The sequence below is a fragment of the Pecten maximus genome, chromosome 5 (assembly GCF_902652985.1).
Source record: "Pecten maximus chromosome 5, xPecMax1.1, whole genome shotgun sequence".
Classification (NCBI taxonomy): domain Eukaryota; kingdom Metazoa; phylum Mollusca; class Bivalvia; order Pectinida; family Pectinidae; genus Pecten; species Pecten maximus.
In genome coordinates, this window is record NC_047019.1 from 49,845,130 (window position 1) to 49,871,576 (window position 26,447).

The 26,447-nt window shown below is 36.4% G+C and overlaps 2 protein-coding genes across 2 annotated transcripts; both read right to left on the minus strand.

The window, feature by feature from the left end:
- Positions 1-7,550: 7,550 nt before the first annotated feature.
- Positions 7,551-9,577, minus strand: LOC117328284 (perlwapin-like protein). Its single transcript, XM_033885802.1, has 4 exons — positions 9,112-9,577; positions 8,279-8,378; positions 7,842-7,889; positions 7,551-7,734 (listed from the first exon to the last, which is right to left on the minus strand). The coding sequence occupies exons 1-4, from the start codon at positions 9,172-9,174 to the stop codon at positions 7,610-7,612; spliced, it is 336 nt and encodes a 111-aa protein (XP_033741693.1). The 5' UTR covers positions 9,175-9,577; the 3' UTR covers positions 7,551-7,609.
- Positions 9,578-17,985: 8,408 nt separating this feature from the next.
- On the minus strand, positions 17,986-20,671 carry LOC117328285 (perlwapin-like protein). Its single transcript, XM_033885803.1, has 4 exons — positions 20,015-20,671; positions 18,715-18,814; positions 18,277-18,324; positions 17,986-18,170 (listed from the first exon to the last, which is right to left on the minus strand). Exons 1-4 carry the CDS (start codon positions 20,075-20,077, stop codon positions 18,046-18,048), a joined length of 336 nt encoding a protein of 111 aa, XP_033741694.1. The 5' UTR covers positions 20,078-20,671; the 3' UTR covers positions 17,986-18,045.
- Positions 20,672-26,447: the final 5,776 nt, after the last annotated feature.

The following is a 26,447-nucleotide window of genomic DNA, read 5'->3' on the forward strand; positions in this document are numbered from 1 at the left end:
CAGAAAGATCAAATATAACATTATCAGAAAGATCAAACGTGATATTATCAGAAAGATCAAACGTGATATTATCAGAAAGATCAAATATAACATTATCAGTTAACATTATCAGAAAGATCATACATGACACTATCAGAAAGATCAAACGTGATATTATCAGAAAGATCAAACATGACATTATCAGAAAGATCAAACGTGATATTATCAGAAAGATCAAGCATGGCATTATCAGAAAGATCAAACATGACATTATCAGAAAGATCAAACATGACATTATCACAAAGATAAAAAAAAAAGACATTTTCAGAAAGATCAAACGTGACATTATCAGAAAGATCAACTTGATATTATCAGTTGAAGTTGTGTCGATCTCCTGGGAAAAAAGCCAAACTGCCTGTTACTGTTATTTCTGTTCGTGTGATTGACATGCTGTCCCTCACCAGTTTTTCTAGTGTTTTCCTATAACGCTGGTTAAACACACAGGTCTGTTATTTCCTTGTTTGAAGATAGCGGTGATATTAGCTTCCTTCCACTGTTTTGGTATTTTACCCTGAGAAAGTGATTTATTAAAGATATCTGATAACGGTTTGCTGATATTTTTTCCGCAATTCTGTTAAAACTTTAGGATGTTACATGTCCGGACCCTGAGATGTATTCTCATTGAGGTCTTCAGAGATGTTCAACTGTTTTCTCTGTACAGACAATATCTTCATCTTGGGTATGAAAGTCTGCCATAGGCTCTTGTGTGAAAACACTGCCAAAAAAGACCTCTGCTTTGTCATTATCTGCCATTTGTTGATCATCTCCATTTAATCCTGTAAGATCTGGTATTCCGGTTTTAACCTTTCTCTTAGAGTTGACATATTTCCATTTTTTGGGTTGCTTTTTAATGTCCTTTGCAATCTTTTTATCTTGTTCTCTCTTTGATTTTCGCATTTCCCCACTTCAGCTGATTTCGAATCCGTGCATACACTTTATATTTTTTTCTCGCTTTTTGTTTCCAAATACATGCATTGTATCTTTGCCTTGCCCTGTATTTTTTTCTTTATTTTACTCAAAATTGAACCATTCAACGGTATATCATAAAATTGTATGTTCTGTCCACTGCTCTTTGGAATGAATTTGTCTTTAGTAGTCTCAATAAGATCTATAAATCTATTATACATTTCCTGTACATCTCCTTTTACTATTGTGGACCAATTTGTCGGTAGTTATTTTAACATGCTGGTATAATCGCCTTTGCTATACTGAAAACGTGGTGCTGTGTTCATCGGCTTTTTGGTTTCGCAGAAGTAGTCAAACATCAGGACTAGATGATCGCTACTCTCTATAGGGGTTTGGTGTGACACATCTTTCACCATTTCCTCTTCATTTGTGATAACCAGGTCCAGTATACTGGGTTCATTACCTCTCCTGTACCTTGTATGCTCTCTCATGTGTTGATACAGATAATTATTTCTAAGGCATTCTATAAAGTTTTCACTTTATTTACTCCCATTCGGTGACCATGTGTTCCAGCTATTTTCGATAAGTTACAACCCCCTACAACAGGTGAGGGTAGAATCTCTGAGCTGCTGCTAATGTTATGATATTATTCATCTGTGCTATGTTTTCTTCATTTGAATTTGGGCTTTTGTACATGCATCCTACTAAAAGAGTATTTTTCCCCTGAGTTTAATTTTATATATCTTAGTATTTCCCCTCATAGTTGATGATCTTAACAATCATTTTACCAATTTATAATGTTTTGTACAAATTTATTGCTTTTATCAGAACTGAAGGAATGCCATCATTATGATGAAACTGTGAACAAGCGTCTTGGAAAGATGTTTATCTTTAACATAAAAAAAAACAAACAAAAAGCTGAAATATATTAGGACACAATCGCCAGAATGACAACAAACAATGTTGACAATGGGACTGTTGTTTCGTGACATTTCCCGTAGATTATCGACACATCATGAGAAGAAAGTGTGTCCCCTTTTTGGCTATGTATTGTTTTATAATAAAATAGATTCTGTCGTGTGCTTCTATTTCACTTATACATATCAATGGTATGGCTCGTCACAAAGCCATTTACCTCTATCTTCACTGGTCATATGATCAAAATGGACGGCGTACCTTACTACTAAGATGAACGATAAACTAGGTTGTATTGATAGTTGATTTCTATTTTTATAGTATTTACACAGGTTTCCCCTCAATATCCCAAGGCATGCATGAGTCGGCGTTATGATTGCCCTCCCTTTACAAATATCCTTTTTCGTTTTAAGAGATAGTTACCGACTTCCTTTGCCCCGGCTCTCACTTCGAGGATGCGACATTATTTTTGAGAAGACAGTGTCTTCTCTTCTCTAGAATGACTGGTTTAATTCTCCTTGTTAATTCTGATTAAAGTGTTTCAATATTCCCTTTATTTATATTTCACCTACTTTCACAGAGGACTTTAAGATCGAATGGTGTTTACATTTCGGTACTCTTGTTTTTTTCTCTGAGTAAATAGTAGGCTGTTATAGCCGCTGTAATGTATTCAAGTGGGGACTTACAAACGATCACGTGTAGCCGAAATAATAGTACTGATAAGAAGGAAAGTAATATTGGCTGAAAATTCAGTGTTTTTTAAATCATTTTTGTTCGTGAATATTTAAGGAAACAAAAAAGTTTCGACACATTGAACCAATTTATAACGTAAACAAATAATTGTACTTGAATCTTAAAGGGTATGAACAATTTCATTAAAAATGATAAGATTACGCAATAACCAGTTTAATAAATGCTTTCCTGATAAAACGATAATGATAAGTGGATAGGTAAAACGTCAATTAAATACATCTACAGGCGGTAAACACTGGCATGAACATGGGGACTAAATCATTAAATTCTAACATAAAGCTCTCCCCTAGCTTGGTCCTTCGGACCAGAGTATTTACTGTACACTTCATCGCCCTATCAAGCCATCGACCGTACTACAGGGTCTGGTATGACAGATCGGAGGCCCTGATTGCTGTCAATGTATTGACATTGTAATTGAGATTCCGTGGTTATTAACATTGTAACACGGGAGGTAGCCGTGTGTATGAAGCAGTATAAGTAACAGTAGATCTTAACATTTCAACCAGCAAATGTCGCACGTTAGATAAGTATCTATCAATATTGACTCCTTCAAAATGCAAATCAGGACTTAAGCCCTTTATATCGGGAAACTGTTTATAACACGGCAAATCATGTACCCGGGGGGGGGGGGGGGGGGGGGGGGGGGGGGGCATCAACATAGGACACAGGATAACGCTAATGTGACGTTATGGTTAATTATCTCTGTTTAGTTTGGAATTAATTAAAAGTTTTATCAAATGGAACGATAATGGTCTTAGCCCTCCCGAGAGATAACGCTCTCCACATCTCGTGATCAGTTTTTGAACATCGTAACGAGTCTTGGCCTGTGTGAAGGGAGTTAACTCCAACGGCAATAAAACTGATATGGTAACGGAGAGGTTTTCTTATCTAGGTACTTTAATTTGGCACCAGTTGAAAGACGTTTGCGCATATTTTAAAGATATCTCCAATATTCAAAAACACAGACTCAGAATTGCAATAATGATTATATATGATGAAACATGCAAAAATGGTGAGAAATACCGACATAATAACCAAAACATAATTCAGGCTAAAAATCTATCAAACAAGGACAAACTGAAAACAAGAGTATATGTTTGTATGGAGACACATGGATCGTACAAGGTAAAGAAGACCAAGTGATCCAGTAGAGCAACCGTCTTCTACTTCATCGACGATCCGACATAAAGTTAAGAGTAGAGAATGCATTCCTTAAGTTTGTAATGTGGAATGGTAATGTAAAGAGTAGAGAATGCCTTCCTTAAGTTTGTAATGTGTAATGGTATTATAAAGAGTAGAGAATGCCTTCCTTAAGTTTGTAATGTGTAATGGTAATATAAAGAGTAGAGAATGCCTTCCTTAAGTTTGTAATGTGTAATGGTAGTATAAAGAGTAGAGAATGCCTTCCTTAAGTTTGTAATGTGTAATGGTAGTATAAAGAGAGGAGAATGCCTTCCTTAAGTTTGTAATGTGTAATGGTAATGTAAAGAGTAGAGAATGGCTTCCTTAAGTTTGTAATGTGTAATGGTAGTATAAAGGGTAGAGAATTCCTTCCTTAAGTTTGTAATGTGTAATGGTAGTATAAAGAGTAGAGAATGCCTTCCTTATGTTTGTAATGTGTAATGGTAGCATAAAGAGTAGAGAATGTCTTCCTTAAGTTTGTAATGTGTAATGGTAATGTAAAGAGTAGAGAATGTCTTCCTTAAGTTTGTAATGTGGAATCGTAATGTAAAGAGTAGAGAATGTCTTCCTTAAGTTTGTAATGTGTAATGGTAGTATAAAGAGTAGAGAATGGCTTCCTTAAGTTTGTAATGTGTAATGGTAATGTAAAGAGTAGAAAAATAAAAAGTTTGATGGAAGAAACTTTCGATAGGAGCGGCTATTCAAAATTAATCAGAACATCTTTAGATATTTTCAAAATCCACACTCATTTAATTCAACTTCTGGAGTAAACAGTATCCCAGTAAGACTGCATCCCCGACTTAATCGTACAAAGAAAAGTATTATCTAAAGCAACCTTACGAACTTGAAAAAATAGTAATACATGGTTCTAGAATAAATTATTATCAAATATCAATATGAACAAAGTAGAAAAATATAAATGAAACATACGTAGAAAATATTAACTAAGTTGAGACACATGACGTGATAGATTAAATATAGAGAGGGACATTCCTGGCATATTTCGGTAGAGTTGATACAGACTCCACTGTGGTACGTGGTGTCACACATGGAAGTGGTTAAGATCGATAACTCCAGGGAGATCGATTTATAAAGTATACCTGAGTTACCTGTTTATAACCAGACAGAGTCTACATCTCCTACACACGGGGATGTGCGTGAATTATTCAACACCGCCATGTTTTATCAATTGTCTATATATATTACAGTAAGTGCGACTGTCAAATGGTTCACGAGTGTTCGACTTTACAAAAATAATTGATATTTCCAACACTTACAAAGAGAGAGAGTTGTAATCTATACTACTCATAACAATTGTCGTCATTGTGTTTATTTCTCAATTGATCAATACGAAATACTGTTTTATCAGAAATACATTTTATAGGAGCCGGGGCATTTAATATTGTACAAAGTCACACAGACGGTTAATTACTGGCAGTGTATACAATTTACCTCGTTACTGACGTGTTAATCGTGATTTTAACAAGTATCCATCCATCATGATATATCATCACTCAGCCATGAATAAAGATCTGGCCGAATCGGTAAACCGAAACCTAGGTCACGAATTTGATCCTGCTCAGTTCAGTGACTGTCGGGAGATTTTGATATTGTGTTCTTCCATAAAAAAGGGACAGTATGGCGGTATTTTGAGTCCGTCGTCCCCGAGGTATCAACACTTAGTCTAATACCACAAATAAACAATCCCGACATGACTAATGCAGTTTAATATGTTTTTGGCTGTACTCTATTTAACTCTCCATTTGCATTGAAAGATTACTATCTTGTCTATGTTTTGTAAAATCCTTGATGTTCATTATATTGGCCGATGGTTTCGTTGTCTTTTGAAATGACCTCGAACTGACATTTACATGACAGTTGTCGTCAATGAAATTGAAGACGGTTAATCTTCCGGAACACCTGTCATTCCATAATAACTCGCTACTTAAAAGCCATGTCATTGGTCGTCGGTACCCTAGTATGTGATACTTATATCTATTCTATGTACATTCTACCATCATTGCTTACCGGCATCTCACTCAAATATTAAACACAAAATGATCAAACACATACGATTCTGTAGATACTGGTGTGGGTTTTCATTGCTAGTGAGATACTTCAGTACACGTGTATGGTTATTGATGAATTTCCCTTTACTGTTGTTGTTAAAATATTTCTAAAGTTACAAATGTAATAAGAACATTTTGCCACCATTGGAAACAGGCTTGATGGTTTTCATAACACAACAATACATTATTGATTACGTTACACGGAGTTGGTTTGTACGATATTAACCAAACACCACATCGTTAACGTGATAATGGACAAACATCCATATCATCATCTACAGTCAGGCAATGTAGATTATCATCACTATGATATATATCCCCAGACCTGTATAACTATAGACTTTATAACTACAGACTATATAAACAAATATCTACAGAAGACAGTGAGAGGAACACTACATCAGAATGTGTCATATCTATATGTCCCTGATGACCTTTGGAAAATAGCTTAGAGGCTTCAAAACATTACATGACAAGGCTACACAAACTAGGCGGTCATATCTGACACTACGGATAGTCATTAAACATTAGCCCTACAGCTCAGACCCTTAGAATGAATCCTAGTAAAGTATTAAAGTTAAACGTGAAATGTCTAACGTATCGACAGATTCCTAATATTTAATAAAAAATGATGCTAAATACTGATGATCGCCAATGGCGACAGCTATACCACCTTCAATGGGAGAAGAACTTGTCATCAACGGCAAGAAAATGTTACTTTTAACTGATAAATAAAGATGATAAAATCTAACGTATATTTTGTACAAACCTTTGCATATAAAGATGATAATATATGACGTATATTTTGTACAAATCATTGTTTATAAAGATGATAATATCTAACGTGTATTTTGTACAAATCTTTGTATATAAAGATGATAATAGATTATGTTTCTTTTGTATAATCCTGTCAAAGTGTTTTAATTAATACATCATCCTAAAACGAGTAAGCAGTTCAAATTCCAAAATGAAAACCGACCTCAATCTTTATTCCCTCATCCCAATATCAATTCCATAGTCAACATTGCCGACTAGGATATTTTTTCCTGTTGGAAACAGTAACTATTTTTTAATCCAATTTCAATCCCGGAATTCAATAACTTTAAGACGTTTTGTAGATAACCAGTTGACATGGACTTCCCTTGTTTATATTGGATTCCCTAACGTCAGGATGTTTACTAAAGACCGTGATTAATCAAGGTTCCTTAACACCGTGATGTTTACTAAAGACAGGGGTACTCAGGGATTCATCAAGGTTTCTTAACGCCATGATGTTTACTAAAGACAGGCGTACTCAGGGATTCATCAAGGTTCCTTAACGTCATGATGTTTACTAAAGACAGGGGTTCTCAGGAATTCATCAAGGTTCCTTAGCTTCAAAATTGCCATATGACAGCACTGCTGGGTTTAAGGGGAAAACTGTGTTAAGGAACTCAGTGCTGCATTGTTTTTTTTAATTTTAAGATGAGTAATGTTGATGAAACTGGAACCTGGATATACTTAGATATTATATTTTTCTCTGATGTTTCAGGAGCTTATCAGACTTTCCTAAGGTAGATTTGTACAGTTAAACGATTAAAGGGGAAGGGGAATATAACTTTTCAGATCTTACTTTGATAGATTTGCGAAGATTCGCGATTCTTTGTTTTCAGTGATGATATTAGACCACAAATAACCGAATCCAGGTGAGTATTTGACATTATTTATTCTGCAGTCATCCAAGATAACCTCCCTGTATGATGTGATTAGCCAATAGTAGCGAATGGTTCCTGACATTGGAAATTACAGCAGTACTCCTCTCGGGACCGAATACACATTCCATTGTGAATACAAAACCGTTTGGATCCGGACGGCGACACTCGGCACCCAGCTACAACAGAAAGTGTACGTAACATTAGGAAACGAACAATGTGGGTCTCCATCAAGCTAAAATCAAAACAGATGGAGTTACAGATATAACGTTAGGTATAAACTTACTGGGCCGTTGACACGTCCGTCCGCATCCTCCAGGACAACACCGCATACCTATAAATAGCCAGAGTATAGCCATAGAATACACATCTCACAGAATTTCTTTGATTATGAGGACTCACGTCGTAATAATTCAGTATTTGTTACATTCACAAAAACAAAAATCATCGTCTACATGCTATGATTTCCCTTCTCGATATGCTGTTACTGTAGACACATTAATTAATCAATTTATTTGTCATCATTAATTATCAGATCCTGTTGATTTATCAATGAACATATTTATGTATCGGTAGTTTCCAATATTAATAAAGTTCATTCCTGGAAATGTTGGTGATATTGTAACTTTCGGTACTTTTTTAAGGATAGTATTGTAATGTGAAGGAATAACAGTATACTTGGTGAACAACTTGGTTAAATATCGGGTAACGAGGAGTACGTACCCGTGGGACAGTTGTAGTCTGTAAAACAGTTGTTTTCTGTCACCACACAAGCCGTCATGACACCGGTATTGTCTGGACACGAATCCCAAGGAAACTGGGCCTGGAAATCAAATAGCATTACAGCTGTGGCTTTTGTATTGTTATTACATCACAATAACATATTTACAAATAAAAGGGTGTTGTTTTGATGGATTGTGAATATCTTATATTATTAGTGAGACAAATAAATCCTTCTTTTTAAGTGCGCCTACATCGACACAAACAAATTCTTCTTTTTTTAGAGCGTCTACATCGAGACAAACAAATACTTCTTTTTAAGTGCGCCTACATCGAGACAAAAAATCCTTCAATCCTTCTTTTAAAGTGCGCCGATATCGACACAAGCAAATTCTTCTTTTTTAGAGCGCCTACATCGAGACAAACAAATCCTTCTTTTTAAGAGCGCCTACATTTTAAGTGCGCCTACATCGAGACAAATAAATCCTTTTTAAGTGGCCTACATCGAGACAACCAAATCCTTTTTACGTGGCCTACATCGAGACAAATAAATCCTTATTTTTTTTAAGTGCGCCTACATTCGTATTGGTCTCAACTCTGACGTCAGAATTGTTTAATCGTGAAGATTCATTATATGTCACGTGTATGTTATACATATTTATATGTTATGTTATGTTATAACTCTTCAATACGTATACAACAGAAATATAGCCCACTTTACCATTGTAATGAGTATATGGTGATGAACACTTATTCTGTCTACTGTACACGTACCACTTCCATTGGTTGTTTTGTTTTTCCTTTGTTTTGTTGGAGTTTGTTTTAGAATGGTTTACCTGTATAAAAGTGATGGAACATCCCGCTATCAGAAACACAATCAACATGACGACTTTCCACATTCTTCTCACTACTGATATGTATTTAGATCCTGTATCCTCAGTCCTTTGTACTTAAATTCAGTATCCTCCGTAGTCCGTATTTTCTCGTACTTTTCCTTGGTATTTTTAATCCGGTATCCTCAGTCCTTTGTACTTCAGTATCTTCCTTATTTTCTCGGTACTTTCCTTGGTACTTTTAATCCGGTATCCTCGTACCTCTATACTTTTCTACTGCCTTTCGTTACCTGTGCTGGGCACCATCAGTGATACAGGTGATGCTGTTCAGATTAGTCATAGGACATAGGATAACGCTAATGTGACGTTATGGTTAATTATCTCTGTTTAGTTTGGAATTAATTAAAAATTTTATCAAATGGGGCGATATTGGTCCCAACCCTCCCGAGAGATAACGCTCTCCACATGTAATCTGGTGATCAGTTTTTGAACATCGTAACGAGTCTTGGCCTGTGCGAAGGGAGTTAACTCCAACGGCAATAAAACTGATATGGTAACGGAGAGGTTTCTTATCTAGGTACTTTAATTTGGCACCAGTTGAAAGACGTTTTCGCATATTTTTAAGATATCTCCAATATTCAAAAACACAGACTCAGAATTGCAATAATGATGAAACATGCAAAAATGGTGAGAAATACCGACATAATAACCAAAAGATAATTCAGGCTAAAAATCTATCAAACAAGGACAAACTGTAAACAAGAGTATATGTTTGTATGGAGACACATGGATCGTACAAGGTAAAGAAGACCAAGTTATCCAGTAGAGCATCCGTCTTCTACTTCATCGACGACCCGACATAAAGTAAAGAGTAGAGAATGCCTTCCTTAAGCTTGTAATGTGTAATGGTAGTATAAAGGGTAGAGAATGCCTGCCTTCAGTTTGTAATGTGGAATGGTAGTATAAAGAGTAGATAATACCTTCCTTAAGTTTGTAATGTGTAATGGTATTATAAACAGTAGAGAATGGCTTCCTTAAGTTTGTAATGTGTAATGGTAATGTAAAGAGTAGATAATACCTTCCTTAAGTTTGTAATGTGTAATGGTATTATAAAGAGTAGAGAATGCCTTCCTTAAGTTTGTAATGTGTAATGGTATTATAAAGAGTAGAGAATGCCTTCCTTCAGTTTGTAATGTGTAATGGTAGTATAAAGAGTAGAGAATGCCTTCCTTAAGTTTGTAATGTGTAATGGTAGGAGAAAGAGTAGAGAATGCCCTCCTTAAGTTTGTAATGTGTAATGGTAGTATAAAGGGTAGAGAATGCCTTCCTTAAGTTTGTAATGTGTAATGGTAGTATAAAGGGTAGAGAATGCCTTCCTTAAGTTTGTAATGTGTAATGGTAGTATAAAGAGTAGAGAATGCCCTCCTTAAGTTTGTAATGTGTAATGGTAATGTAAAGGGTAGATAATACCTTCCTTAAGTTTGTAATGTGTAATGGTAATGTAAAGAGTAGATAATACCTTCCTTAAGTTTGTAATGTGTAATGGTAGTATAAAGAGTAGAGAATGGCTTCCTTAAGTTTGTAATGTGTAATGGTAATGTAAAGAGTAGAAAAATAAAAAGTTTGATGGAAGAAACTTTCGATAGGAGCGGCTATTCAAAATTAATCAGAACATCTTTAGATATTTTCAAAATCCACACTCATTTAATTCAACTTCTGGAGTAAACAGTATCCCAGTAAGACTGCATCCCCGACTTAATCGTAAAAAGAAAAGTATTATCTAAAGCAACCTTACAAACTGGAAAAAATAGTAATACATGGTTCTAGAACGGAATTATTATCAAATATCAATATGAACAAAGTAGAAAAATATAAATGAAACATACGTAGAAAATATTAACTAATTTGAGACACATGACGTGATAGATTAAATATAGAGAGGGACATTCCTGGCATATTTCTGTAGAGTTGATACAGACTCCACTGTGGTACGTGGTGTCACACATGGAAGTGGTTAAGATCGATAACTCCAGGGAGATCGATTTATAAAGTATACCTGAGTTACCTGTTTATAACCAGACAGAGTCTACATCTCCTACACACGGGGATGTGCGTGAATTATTCAACACCGCCATGTTTTATCAATTGTCTATATATATTACAGTAAGTGCGACTGTCAAATGGTTCACGAGTGTTCGACTTTACAAAAATAATTGATATTTCCAACACTTACAAAGAGAGAGAGTTGTAATCTAGACTACTCGTAACAATTGTCGTCATTGTGTTTATTTCTCAATTGCAATCTTGTTATATTTAGTTTGATAATCAATACGCAATACTGTTTTATCAGAAATACATTTTATAGGAGCCGGGGCATTTAATATTGTACAAAGTCACACAGACGGTTAAACACTGGCAGTGTATACAATTTACCTCGTTACTGACGTGTTAATCGTGATTTTAACAAGTATCCATCCGTCATGATATATCATCACTCAGCCATGAATAAAGATCTGGCCGAATCGGTAAACCGAAACCTAGGTCACGAATGTGATCCTGCTCAGTTCAGTGACTGTCGGGAGATTTTGATATTGTGTTCTTCCATAAAAAAGGGACAGTATGGCGGTATTTTGAGTCCCTCCGTCGTCCCCGAGGTATCAACACTTAGTCTAATACCACAAATAAACAATCCCGACATGACTAATGCAGTTTAATATGTTTTTGGCTGTACTCTATTTAACTCTCCATTTGCATTGAAAGATTACTATCTTGTCTATGTTTTGTAAAATCCTTGATGTTCATTATATTGGCCGATTGGTCGAACTGACATTTACATGACAGTTGTCGTCAATGAAATTGAAGACGGTTAATCTTCCGGAACACCTGTCATTCCATAATAACTCGCTACTTAAAAGCCATGTCATTGGTCGTCGGTACCCTAGTATGTGATACTTATATCTATTCTATGTACATTCTACCATCATTGCTTACCGGCATCTCACTCAAATATTAAACACAAAATGATCAAACACATACGATTCTGTAGATACTGGTGTGGGTTTTCATTGCTAGTGAGATACTTCAGTACACGTGTATGGTTATTGATGAATGTCCCTTTACTGTTGCTGTTAAAATATTTCTAAAGTTACAAATGTAATAAGAACATTTTGCCACCATGGGAAACAGGCTTGATGGTTTTCATAACACAACAATAAATTATTGATTACGTTACACGGAGTTGGTTTGTACGATATTAACCAAACACCACATCGTTAACGTGATAATGGACAAACATCCATATCATCATCTACAGTCAGGCAATGTAGATTATCATCACTATGATATATATCCCCAGACTTGTATAACTATAGACTTTATAACTACAGACTATATAAACAAATATATACAGAAGACAGTGAGAGGAACACTACATCAGAATGTGGCATATCTATATGTCCCTGATGACCTTTGGAAAATAGCTTAGAGGCTTCAAAACATTACATGACAAGGCTACACAAACAAGGCGATCATAGCTGACACTACGGATAGTCATTAAACATTAGCCCTACAGCTCAGACCCTTAGAATGAATCCTAGTAAAGTATTAAAGTTAAACGTGAAATGTCTAACGTATCGACAGATTCCTAATATTTAATAAAAAATGATGCTAAATACTGATGATTGCCATGGGCGACAGCTATAGCACCTTCAATGGGAGAAGAACTTGTCATCAACGGCAAGAAAATGTTACTTTTAACTGATAAATAAAGATGATAAAATCTAACGTGTATTTTGTACAAACCTTTGTATATAAAGATGATAAAATCTAACGTATATTTGTACAAACCTTTGCATATAAAGATGATATTAGATTATGTTTCTTTTGTACAAATCTTTGTATATAAAGATGATAATAGATTATGTTTCTTTTGTATAATCCTGTCAAAGTGTTTTAATTAATACATCATCCTAAAACGAGTAAGCAGTTCAAATTCCAAAATGAAAACCGACCTCAATCTTTATTCCCTCATCCCAATATCAATTCCATAGTCAACATTGCCGACTAGGATATTTTTTCCTGTTGGAAACAGTAACTATTTTTTAATCCAATTTTAATCCCGGAATTCAATAACTTTAAGACGTTTTGTAGATAACCAGTTGACATGGACTTCCCTTGTTTATATTGGATTCCCTAACGTCAGGATGTTTACTAAAGACCGTGATTAATCAAGGTTCCTTAACACCGTGATGTTTACTAAAGACAGGGGTACTCAGGGGTTCATCAAGGTTCCTTAACGCCATGATGTTTACTAAAGACAGGGGTACTCAGTGATTCATCAAGGTTCCTTAACGTCATGATGTTTACTAAAGACAGGGGTGCTCAGGAATTAATCAAGGTTCCTTAACGTCATGATGTTTACTAAAGACAGGGGTACTCAGTGATTCATCAAGGTTCCTTAACGTCATGATGTTTACTAAAGACAGGGGTACTCAGGGGTTCATCAAGGTTCCTAAACGTCAGGATGTTTACTAAAGACAGGGGTACTCAGGGGTTCATCAAGGTTCCTTAACGCCATGATGTTTACTAAAGACAGAGGAACTCAGTGATTCATCAAGGTTCCTTAACGCCATGATGTTTACTAAAGACAGTGGTACTCAGGGATTCATCAAGGTTCCTTAACGTCATGATGTTTACTAAAGACAGGGGTGCTCAGAAATTCATCAAGGTTCCTTAACGCCATGATGTTTACTAAAGACAGGGGTACTCAGGTATAGATCAAGGTTCCTTAACGTCATGATGTTTACTAAAGACAGGGGTACTCAGGGATTCATCAAGGTTCCTTAACGTCATGATGTTTACTAAAGACAGATGTACTCAGGGATTCGTCAAGGTTCCTTAACACCATGATGTTTACTAAAGACAGGAGTACTCAGGGATTCATCAAGGTTCCTTAACGTCATAATGTTTACGAAAGACAGGGGTACTCAGTGATTCGTCAAGGTTCCTTAACGTCATGATGTTTACTAAAGACAGGGGTACTCAGGGATTCATCAAGGTTCCTTAACGTCAGGATGTTTACTAAAGACAGGGGTACTCAGGGGTTCATCAAGGTTCCTTAACGTCATGATGTTTACTAAAGGCATGGATACTCAGGGATTCATCAAGGTTCCTTAACGTCATGATGTTTACTAAAGACAGATGTACTCAGGGATTCGTCAAGGTTCCTTAACACCATGATGTTTACTAAAGACAGGAGTACTCAGGGATTCATCAAGGTTCCTTAACGTCATAATGTTTACGAAAGACAGGGGTACTCAGTGATTCATCAAGGTTCCTTAACGTCATGATGTTTACTAAAGACAGGGGTACTCAGGGATTCATCAAGGTTCCTTAACGTCAGGATGTTTACTAAAGACAGGGGTACTCAGGGGTTCATCAAGGTTCCTTAACGTCATGATGTTTACTAAAGACAGGGGTTCTCAGTGATTCATCAAGGTTCCTTAACGTCATGATGTTTACTAAAGACAGGGGTACTCAGGGGTTCATCAAGGTTCCTAAACGCCATGATGTTTACTAAAGAAAGGCGTACTCTGGGGTTCATCAAGGTTCCTTAACGTCATGATGTTTACTAATGACAGGGGTACTCAGTGATTCATCAAGGTTCCTTAACGTCAGGATGTTTACTAAAGACATGGATACTCAGGGGTTCATCAAGGTTCCTTAACGCCATGATGTTTACTAAAGACATGGATACTCAGGGGTTCATCAAGGTTCCTTAACGCCATGATGTTTACTAAAGACAGGGGTACTCAGGGGTTCGTCAAGGTTCCTTAACGCCATGATGTTTACTAAAGACAGGAGTACTCAGGGATTCATCAAGGTTCCTTAACGTCGTGATGTTTACTTAAGACAGGGGTATTCAGGGGTTCGTCAAGGTTCCTTAACGTCATGATGTTTACTAAAGACAGGGGTACTCAGGGATTCATCAAGGTTCCTTAACGTCATGATGTTTACTAAAGACAGGGGTACTCAGGGATTCATCAAGGTTCCTTAACGTCATGATGTTTACTAAAGACAGGGGTACTCAGGGATTCATCAAGGTTCCTTAACGTCATGTTTACTAAAGACAGAGGTACTCAGGGGTTCATCAAGGTTCCTTAATGCCAGGATGTTTACTAAAGACGGGGGTACTCAGGGATTCATCAAGGTTCCTTAACGCCATGATGTTTACTAAAGACAGAGGTACTCAGGGGTTCATCAAGGTTCCTTAACGTCATGATGTTTACTAAAGACAGGGGTGCTCAGAAATTCATCAAGGTTCCTTAACGTCATGATGTTTACTAAAGACAGGGGTACTCAGGGATTCATCAAGGTTCCTTAACGCCATGATGTTTACTAAAGACAGAGGTACTCAGGGATTCATCAAGGTTCCTTAACGTCATGATGTTTACTAGAGACAGAGGTACTCAGGGATTCATCAAGGTTCCTTAACGTCATGATGTTTACTAAAGACAGGGTTACTCGGGGATTCATCAAGGTTCCTTAACACCATGATGTTTACTACAGACCGGGGTACTCAGGGGTTCGTCAAGGTTCCTTAACGTCATGATGTTTACTAAAGACAGGGGTACTCAGGGATTCATCAAGGTTCCTTAACGTCATGATGTTTACTAAAGACAGGGGTACTCAGTGATTCATCAAGGTTCCTTAACGTCAGGATGTTTACTAAAGACAGGGGTACTCAGGGATTCATCAAGGTTCCTTAACGTCATGATGTTTACTAAAGACAGGGGTACTCAGAAATTCATCAAGGTTCCTTAACGTCATAATGTTTACTAAAGACAGGAGTACTCAGTGATTCATCAAGGTTCCTTAACGTCAGGATGTTTACTAAAGACAGGGGTACTCAGTGATTCATCAAGGTTCCTTAGCTTCAAAATTTCCATATTTCATTTCAACAAATTTTATTTCTCAAAGAAGATATTTCTGAAAGAAAAAGGATTGAACAACAGGCATAGCCTATGTAAGTTCTCTCCATTTAGTAACAATGAGTATATACATGTTAACATCATTCATATAATATATAATATAGTGAGATATCAGTTAAGTAGGGACAACTCTGAATCGAGTATAATTAGTCGATTTTATTTAATACATTTCATCCAGTTTATTTTTATAGAAAATTTTAAAATCCTGTAACCAAAACAGGATTCCCTCCGCCTATGGGATACCGACCAGTAAAGTCCATAACAGCTAGGTAGCTGCTGGTCATCCACTCATAAGCTTTGGGGACCAGTCATGGATACAACATTCTGAGTTTTAATTTGATAATGACAGTTAAGAAAGGCAAAATTAGTTAGATAATATATTTAGTGGATTCCGTAAGGTTGCATAGTTGGAGAGTGATTACTTGAATTTGATAGAAGTATGATTGAGAAATGATTATAAGAAAAATAATTAATATAGGGCACGACTATGAGCAATAGAAATATGTAAGCAGTAAATATGCAACCAATTTTAATCCACTAATTAATAAGGTTGTCCATACTATATTTCATCTAGTAAGTGTACTAATTCATAACATTCATACTATCATAATTATAATATAAAATAGAATAATATACGTCCATCGGATGGGGGGGGGGGGGGGGGGGGGGGGGGGGGGGGGGGGGGGTAGTAAATGTCAAGTAGTAAATACCTATAACTATATACTTGCTTGCAGGATAAATGTATATATATGGATGAAAGACAAGTATTTTCAATTTTAGGGTTCAGAATCTATTAGTATCTCTGATATATTCAGTAGTAGCTTCAAAGATAGATAAATTAGTTTGACGATCACACTCACCACAGCCTGATAAGAGTATGTCAAGGCTAAAGTGACTGTGATCTGCATCAAACAATTTTTCTTTAAGGATATCTCGAGGTTCACTGTAGTTCCTACAACTTAGAAAAAAGTGAAAAACAGTTTCATATTCATTCCCACATGTACATGATGGTGAATCAATAAGATGATCTCTGTAAAGATCAGAGTTTATATTGCTAGACGAGTTTCGAAGCTGACAGAGTAAGATATTATATTTTCTATTACCTGCATTAATATAAGCAGGGTTTCGAGCAATGTCAAGTGGTATATCACTTACTGTGTTCGATAAAATTTGTTTAAATTGGTACAGCGATGTGATATTTGTCAAGTCAACCCTTGCTGCAAGTTTATTATAGTCATTAAGTGTTGCTGGAATAAAGCTTTTGGCATATATATTTGTTCTACTCATAGGAGTAGTGAAGATTCTTTGATTTCGTAACATGTGCAAGTCATTCATATTGTTATAGTGTGGTTCAACTAATTCATTTAAATAATTTGGGGCAGTGCCTGTAAGAATTTTATAAAGAAGAATAAGTCTATGTTTTTTCCTCCTTGCAGCAAGAGTGTCCCAACCAAGTTCATTATATAATTTATAATGTGAGGTTCCTCTACGCAGTCCGGTAATGGTTCGAGCCGCTTCTAATCTAAATTTCCATATGACAGCACTTAAGGGGAAAACTGTGTTAAGGAACTCAGTGCTGCATTGTTTTTTTTTAATTTTAAGATGAGTAATGTTGATGAAACTGGGGCCTGGATATACTTAGATATTATATATTTCTCTGGTGTTTCAGGAGCTTATCAGACTTACCTAAGGTTAGATTTACTTAGATATTATATTTTTCTCTGATGTTTCAGGAGCTTATCAGACTTTCCTAAGGTAGATTTGTACAGTTAAACAATTAAAGGGGAAGGGGAATATAACTTTTCAGATCGTACTTTGATAGATTTGCGAAGATTCGCGATTCTTTGTTTTCAGTGATGATATTAGACCACAAATAACCGAATCCAGGTGAGTATTTGACATGATTTATTCTGCAGTCATCCAAGATAACCTTCCCTGTATGATGTGATCAGCCAATAGTAGCAAATGGTTCCTGACATTGGAAATTACAGCAGTACTCCTCTCGGGACCGAATACACATTCCATTGTGAATACAAAACCGTTTGGATCCGAACGGCGACACTCGGCACCCAGCTACAACAGAAAGTGTAGTAACATTAGGAAACGAACAATGTGGGCCTCCATCAAGCTAAAATCAAAACAGATGGAGTTACAGATATAACGTTAGGTATAAACTTACTGGGCCGTTGACACGTCCGTCCGCATCCTCCAGGACAACACCGCATACCTATAAATAGCCAGAGTATAACCATAGAATACACATCTCACAGAATTTCTTTGATTATGAGGACGCACGTGGTAATAATTCAGTATTTGTTACATTCACAAAAACAAAAATCATCGTCTACATGCTATGATTTCCCTCCTCGATATGCTGTTACTGTAGACACTTTAATTAATCAATTTATTTGTCATCATTAATTATCAGATCCTGTTGATTTACCAATGAACATATTTATGTATCGGTAGTTTCCAATATTAATAAAGTTCATTCCTGGAAATGTTGGTGATATTGTAACTTTCGGTACTTTTTTAAGGATAGTTATAATAATGTGAAGGAATAACAGTATACTTGGTGAACAACTTGGTTAAATATCGGGTAACGAGGAGTACGTACCCCAGGGACAGTTGTAGTCTGTAAAACAGTTGTTTTCTGTCACCACACAAGCCGTCATGACACCGGTATTGTCTGGACACGAATCCCAAGGAAACTGGGCCTGGAAATCAAATAGCATTACAGCTGTGGCTTTTGTATTGTTATTACATCACAATAACATATTTACAAATAAAAGGGTGTGGTTTTGATGGATTGTGAATATCTTATATTATTAGTGAGACAAATAAATCCTTCTTTTTAAGTGCGCCTACATCGACACAAACAAATTCTTCTTTTTTAGAGCGCCTACATCGAGACAAACAAATACTTCTTTTTAAGTGCGCCTACATCGAGACAAAAAATCCTTCAATTAAATCCTTCTTTTAAAGTGCGCCGATATCGACACAAACAAATTCTTCTTTTTAAGTGCGCCTATATTTTTAAGTGCGCCTACATCGAGACAAACAAATCCTTTTTAAGAGCGCCTATATTTTAAGTGCGCCTACATCGAGACAAACAAATCCTTCTTTTTAAGTGCGCCTATATTTTTAAGTGCGCCTACATCGAGACAAACAAATCCTTCTTTTTAAGAGCGCCTATATTTTAAGTGCGCCTACATCGAGACAAACAAATCCTTCTTTTTAAGAGCGCCTACATCGAGACAAATAAATCCTTTTTAAGAGCGCCTCCATTTTAAGTGCGCCTACATCGAGACAAACAAATCCTTCTTTTTAAGTGCGCCTACATTTTTAAGTTCGCCTACATCGAGACAAAAAATCCTTAAAATAAATCCTTCTTTTTAAGTGCGCCTACATCGACACAAACAAATCCTTCTTTTTAAGAGCGCCTACATTTTAAGTGCGCCTACATCGAGACAAATAAATCCTTTTTAAGTGCGCCTACATTTTTAAGTGCGCCTACATCGAGACAAACAAATCATTTTTAAGAGCGCCTACATTTTAAGTGCGCCTACATCGAGACAAATAAATCCTTTTTAAGTGGCCTACATCGAGACAACCAAATCCTTTTTACGTGGCCTACATCGAGACAAATAAATCCTTATTTTTTTTAAGTGCGCCTACATTCGTATTGGTCTCAACTCTGACGTCAGAATTGTTTAATCGTGAAGATTCATTATATGTCACGTGTATGTTATACATATTTATATGTTATGTTATAACTCTTCAATACGTATACAACAGAAATATAGCCCACTTTACCATTGTACTGAGTATATGGTAATCAACACTTACACCTACCTCTTTAATTGGTTGCTTTGTTTTTGCTTTGTTTTGTTGGAGTTTGTTTTAGAATGGTTTACCTGTATAGAAGTGATGGAACATCCCGCTATCAGAAACACAATCAACATGACGACTTTCCACATTCTTCTCTCTATTTCATACGTATTTAAATCCTGTATCTTCAGTCCTTTGTACTTGAATTCAGTATCCTCCTTATTTTCTCGGTACTTTCCTTGGTATCTATAATTCAGTATCCTCCGTAGTCCGTATTTTCTCCGTATTTTTCCTTGGTATCTATAATCCAGTGTCCTTATTTTCTCAGTATTTTTCCTTGGTACTTTTAATCCAGTATCCTCTATACTTTTCTACTGCCTTTCGTTACCTGTGCTGGGCACTATCAGTGATACAAGTGATGCTGTTCAGATTAGTCATACAATTATAAACATTTCCATGTATGTTGTTACAATCCCTATTTCTTTAATCGTTAATGAGAAACAGGAAACATGGAAACCATCATGTTAAACTTTCTGTCATCACATAAAGCCACACGGAGGTGTCTCGGTCACACCATGGGGAGCGGACAGGGACATCTCATTAACAAAATCACGGGCATTAAAACTGTCATCTCTATGATTCTGTACAGACCAGATACACCACCATACCCTCCTCATGTCTAATTCCATTGTCTTGGACAACAATGGCTTAGTGAGTTACGTGTGTAGGTGATGTATTTATCGTTGTTGAATTTCTCCCCTATGTTAACACCTTAGTCACCCTCATCCCGGAAATGGCACCGCGTGTCTTATAACCACATACATGTGTCCGTTAATGTTTAATGTCATGTACTGTAAAACATGTATCCTACTCCTCGGTAATGTGGTGTACGCGTACTAGACCGAATTCTATCGGGAATTACATCAGTGATTAGTTTTGTGATGTTTGACGTAGCATTTTGTTGTATTACATGAGTTTTTGTTCCTGTTATTTGTTTTTGTACGTGATTAGACGTTCCTGCTACAGCCATGGTCACATTAGGACTGGTTGTCAAGGAGACAACCACAATCGTGGTCACATTAGGACTAGTTGTCAAAGAGACACCAACAGTTAGGGTCACATGAGGACGTGTTGTCAAGGAGATACTAACAGCCATGGTCACATGAATACTGGTTGTCAAGGAAACACCAACAGTTAGGGTTACATGAGGACGTGTTGTCAAGGAGGCATCAACTGTCAAGGTCACATGAGGACGTGTTGTCAAGGAGATACTAACAGCCAGGGTCACATAAGGACATTTTGTCAAGGAGACACCGACAGTCCAGGTCACATGAGGACGGATTGTCAAAGAGACACCAACAGCTGGGGTCACATGAGGGCTGTTGTCAAGGAGACTCCAACAGTCAAGGTCACATTAGGACGGATTGACAAGGAAACACATCAACAACCAAGGTCATATGGGGACGGTTTCTCGGGGTGATACCAACATCGAGGGTCACATGATGACAGAAGAAGGAAATAAAGCACCGAAAGAAAGAGTAGACAGCAGAGAAATGATAAAGATCTTAAGTGTGACAATAAGGACAGAATAACAGCTATATGCCTCCTAAGCGGAGCAAAATCCACACCGATTTCTCAGGAAGGGCTCCTTTAAGGCGCCACTAACGGTCAACATGCAGTAGGATACCGCGGGCGTCATTCTAGGACTCCCCAAAGCTCCCTGGGTAGATGAGTAGCATCGTAGAGACATAGTAAGTCGGACATTTGTACATAGAGAACGACATGCAGTGAGATACAGCAAATGTGTTTAGCATGTCCATTAGCCATAATCTCTTAGGATACAGCCATTAGCCATAATATCTTTAGGATACAGCCATTAGTCATAATCTCTTTAGGATACAGCCATTAGTCATAATCTCTTTAGGATATAGCCATTAGTCGTAATCTCTTTAGGATACAGCCATTAGCCATAATCTCTTTAGGATATAGCCATTAGTCATAATTTCTTTAGGATACAGACATTAGCCATGATCTCTTTAGGATACAGCCATTAGCCACAATATATTTAGGATACAGCCATTAGCCATAACCTCTTTAGGATACACCCATTAGCCATAATCTCTATATGATACAGCCATTAGCCATAATCTCTTTAGGATACAGCCATTAGCCATAATCTCTTTAGGATACAGCCATTAGCCACAATATCTTAGGATACAGCCATTAGCCATAATCTCTTTAGGATACAGCCATTAGCCATAATCTCTTAGGATACAGCCATTAGTCATAACCTCTTTAGGATACAGCCGTTAGCCATAATCTCTTTAGGATACAGCCATTAGCCATAATCTCTTAAGGATACAGCCATTAGCCATAATATCTTAGGATACAGCCATTAGTCACAACCTCTTTAGGATACAGCCATTAGCCATAATCTCTTAGGATACAGCCATTAGGCATAGTCTCTTTAGGATACAGCCATTAGCCATAATCTCTTTATGGTACAGCCATTAGCGATAATCTCTTTAGGATACAGCCATTAGCCACAATATCTTAGGATACAGCCATTAGCCATAATATCTTTAGGATACAGCCATTAGCCATAATCTCTTTAGGATACAGCCATTAGCCATAATCTCTTTAGGATACAGCCATTAGCCATAATCTCTTTAGGATACAGCCATTAGTCATAATCTCTTTAGGATATAGCCATTAGCCATAATCTCTTAGGATACAGACATTAGCCATAAAATCTTTAGGATACAGCCATCAGTCATAATCTCTTTAGGATTCAGCCATTAGTCATAATCTCTTTAGGATACAGCCATTAGTTATAATCTCTTTAGGATACAGCCATTAGCCATAATCTCTTTAGGATACAACCATTAGCTATAACCTCTTAGGATACAGACATTAGTCATAATCTCTTTAGGATACAGCCATTAGCCATAATCTCTTTGGGATACAGCCATTAGTCATAATCTCTTTAGGATATAGCCATTAGCCATAATCTCTTAGGATACAGACATTAGCCATAATATCTTTAGGATACAGACATTAGCCATAATATCTTTAGGATACAGCCATTAGTCATAATCTCTTTAGGATACAGACATTAGCCATAATCTCTTTAGGATACAGCCATTAGTCATAATCTCTTTAGGATACAGCCATTAGTCATAATCTCTTTAGGATACAGACATTAGCCATAATCTCTTTAGGATACAGTCATTAGCCATAACCTCTTTAGGATACAGCCATTAGCCATAATATATTTAGGATACAGACATTAGCCATAACCTCTTTAGGATACAGCCATTAGCCATAATCTCTTTAGGATATAGCCATTAGCCATAATATCTTTAGGATACAGCCATTAGTCATAATCTCTTTAGGATACAGCCATTACTCATAATCTCTTTAGGATACAGCCATTAGCCATAATCTCTTTAGGATACAGCCATTAGCCATAATCTCTTTAGGATACAGCCATTAGCCATAATCTCTTTAGGATACAGCCATTAGTCATAATCTCTTTAGGATACAGCCATTAGTCATAATCTCTTTAGGATACAGCCATTAGTCATAATCTCTTTAGGATATAGCCATTAGTCATAATCTCTTTAGGATATAGCCATTAGTCATAATCTCTTTAGGATACAGCCATTAGTCATAATCTCTTTAGGATACAGCCATTAGTCATAATATCTTTAGGATATAGCCATTAGTCATAATCTCTTTAGGATATAGCCATTAGTCATAATCTCTTTAGGATACAGCCATTAGCCATAATCTCTTTAGGATACAGCCATTAGCCATAATCTCTTTAGGATACAGCCATTAGTCATAATATCTTTAGGATACAGCCGTTAGCCATAATCTCTTTAGGATACAGCCATTAGCCATAATATCTTTAGGATACAGCCATTAGTCATAACCTCTTTAGGATACAGCCGTTAGCCATAATCTCTTTAGGATACAGCCATTAGCCATAATCTCTTTAGGATACAGCCATTAGCCATAATCTCTTAGGATACAGCCATTAGCCATAATCTCTTTAGGATACAGCCATTAGCCATAATCTCTTTATGGTACAGCCATTAGCGATAATCTCTTTAGGATACAGCCATTAGCCGTAATCTTTAGGATAAGCCATTAGCCATAATCTCTTTAGGATACAGCCATTAGCCATAATCTCTTTAGGATACAGCCATTAGCCATAATCTCTTTAGGATACAGCCATTAGCCATAATATCTTTAGGATACAGCCATTAGTCATAATATCTTTAGGATACAGCCATTAGCCATAATCTCTATAGGATACAGCCATTAGCCATAACCTCTTTAGGATACAACCATTAGCCATAATCTCTTTAGGATACAACCATTAGCCATAATCTCTTTAGGATACAGCCATTAGCCATAATCTCTTAGGATACAGCCATTAGCCATTATATCTTTAGGATACAGCCATTAGCCATAATCTCTTTAGGATACAGCCATTAGCCATAATATATTTAGGATATAGCCATTAGTCATAATCTCTTTAGGATACAGCCATTAGCCGTAATCTCTTTAGGATACAGCCATTAGCCATAATATATTTAGGATACAGACATTAGCCATAATATCTTTAGGATACAGCAGGCTAGCACTCCAGCTGAAATTTCCAATTATTTGATATGCCCTATCTCTGATTCTGTTATATGTACGGCCCTGTCGCTACATTACGTTATTCTGTTATATGTACGGCCCTGTCGCTACATTACGTTATTCTTTTAATGGTCATGAATGTTAGTGTTTTATGTTTATAATCCTGTTATTAAATAGTGGTATAAAGTTCATTATCATTAGAATCTGATTTCGCATTATACCGCGAAACAGTTTACTACTAATTAAGGGTCATCTAAATAGCAAAGACAGTGACTAACCACTTCTATGGTCAATTTAACAGAAGTAACGTTATCAAAATTTTTTTAGTATATATCATGGCTAACCTTGGTCCTTGTTGTTTAAATGTGATGTGTTAAGTTGTTTGTAAATTTTAACAAAACATGCGAAAAAAAAAAGTTTCATGGGAACACAATTAGCTCATTTCTATCACATATGCTGCGTAAAATAACCATGTCGGTTTGTAAAATAGCCATGTCGGTTTGTAAAATAACCATGCCGGTTTGTAAAATAACCATGCCGGTTTGTAAAATAACCAGGCCGGTTTGTAAAATAATCATGCCGGTTTGTAAAATAACCATGCCGGTTTGTAAAATAACCATGCCTGTTTGTAAAATAACCAGGCCGGTTTGTAAAATAACCAGGCCGGTTTGTAAAATAACCAGGCCGGTTTGTAGAATAACCATGCCGGTTTGTAAAATAACCATGCCGGTTTGTAAAATAACCATGCCGGTTTACTCACAAATGTCTATAGCACACAATAAGAGCAATGGTTTGACCAGATTTGACTTTGTGTTTGTATAACACTGATTCTATTTTGACCTTGAAATGTAAATGGCGATTGTGAATAATATCACACAAACGTGGCCTATTTGGGTGACATTTCGCATATAAAAAATATTCTTAATAGAAACTATTTATAACTCTGAACAAGGGCGGAAAACTATTTTTAAGGAAAATTATTCAACTGATGAGTTTGGAGTGATAGATGCATATTTCTGGAAAAGACCCTTCTTACTATGATCAGATGTCTTAATTGTACGAAAACGGAGCATTTCTATTCATTGAAATGCCTACCCTTTTGGCCATATTCGTGTGATAGTATTCCAGTTGCCATTTCCATTTTAAGGTCAAAACAAAATAAGAGTTTATGCGGTCATGAAGTCAAATCCGGTAAAAATTGCAGCTATCCCGTGCTTAACAACATGGCTCTTTTTGGGGTTTGCTCTCTTGAGTGACTTAGAACTGATTCCTTGCTACATCTTACTGCATATTAACTCTATAGAAGAAACTTAGATAAGAAACAAATTATTGGTAATTTTGAGAAACTTCTTGTCCAGACAAACATTTTGGTATATCACATGACTAGTTTTGTACCATTTCTTGTGGTATCTATTTGCTTTTAAAATTCAGCATTATTCTCCTAGATTACACCGTGTCCTGTTCCACGGACCACAGACGTCTGTTTCTGGTAAGTATATATATAACAGAAATATTAGTCCCTTCTCCTACTGTCGATATACATGTAGTAGTATTAGAGGACTAATATTTCTTTCTTTTAATACAATGGAACCTCTATAAACCGAACATACATGGGACATGGATATTTGTTCGGTTTACAGAGGGTTCGGTTTGGAGAAGTTGATCGGATTGACAGGTGGAATTCTGGATATAATTGGTCGGACTATGTTTTGTTAGAATGTACCCGATTAAAAACCGGCACTATCACGTAGACAATTTGGTTTGTCTGAATAATATGAATATTGTGAAAGTTGATCAATGTATATATTGCAGATTATATAAGAATGGCAAATGATTATCTGTAGTTTTAAACCGTATTTTTACTAA

What these genes read in the sequence shown, in the direction of transcription:
- LOC117328285 (XM_033885803.1), bottom strand. Translation starts at nt 20,077, where the DNA reads ATGTGGAAAGTCGTCATGTTGATTGTGTTTCTGATAGCGGGATGTTCC. An exon ending in GTTCCATCACTTCTATACAG is followed by an intron (nt 18,815 to 20,014) that starts GTAAACCATTCT and finishes TTTGATTTCCAG; the next exon opens with GCCCAGTTTCCTTGGGATTC. An exon ending in ACGGACGTGTCAACGGCCCA is followed by an intron (nt 18,171 to 18,276) that starts GTAAGTTTATAC and finishes TTTCTGTTGTAG; the next exon opens with CTGGGTGCCGAGTGTCGCCG.
- LOC117328284 (XM_033885802.1), bottom strand. Translation starts at nt 9,174, where the DNA reads ATGTGGAAAGTCGTCATGTTGATTGTGTTTCTGATAGCGGGATGTTCC. An exon ending in AGACTACAACTGTCCCACGG is followed by an intron (nt 7,890 to 8,278) that starts GTACGTACTCCT and finishes GGCTATTTATAG; the next exon opens with GTATGCGGTGTTGTCCTGGA. An exon ending in ACGGACGTGTCAACGGCCCA is followed by an intron (nt 7,735 to 7,841) that starts GTAAGTTTATAC and finishes TTTCTGTTGTAG; the next exon opens with CTGGGTGCCGAGTGTCGCCG.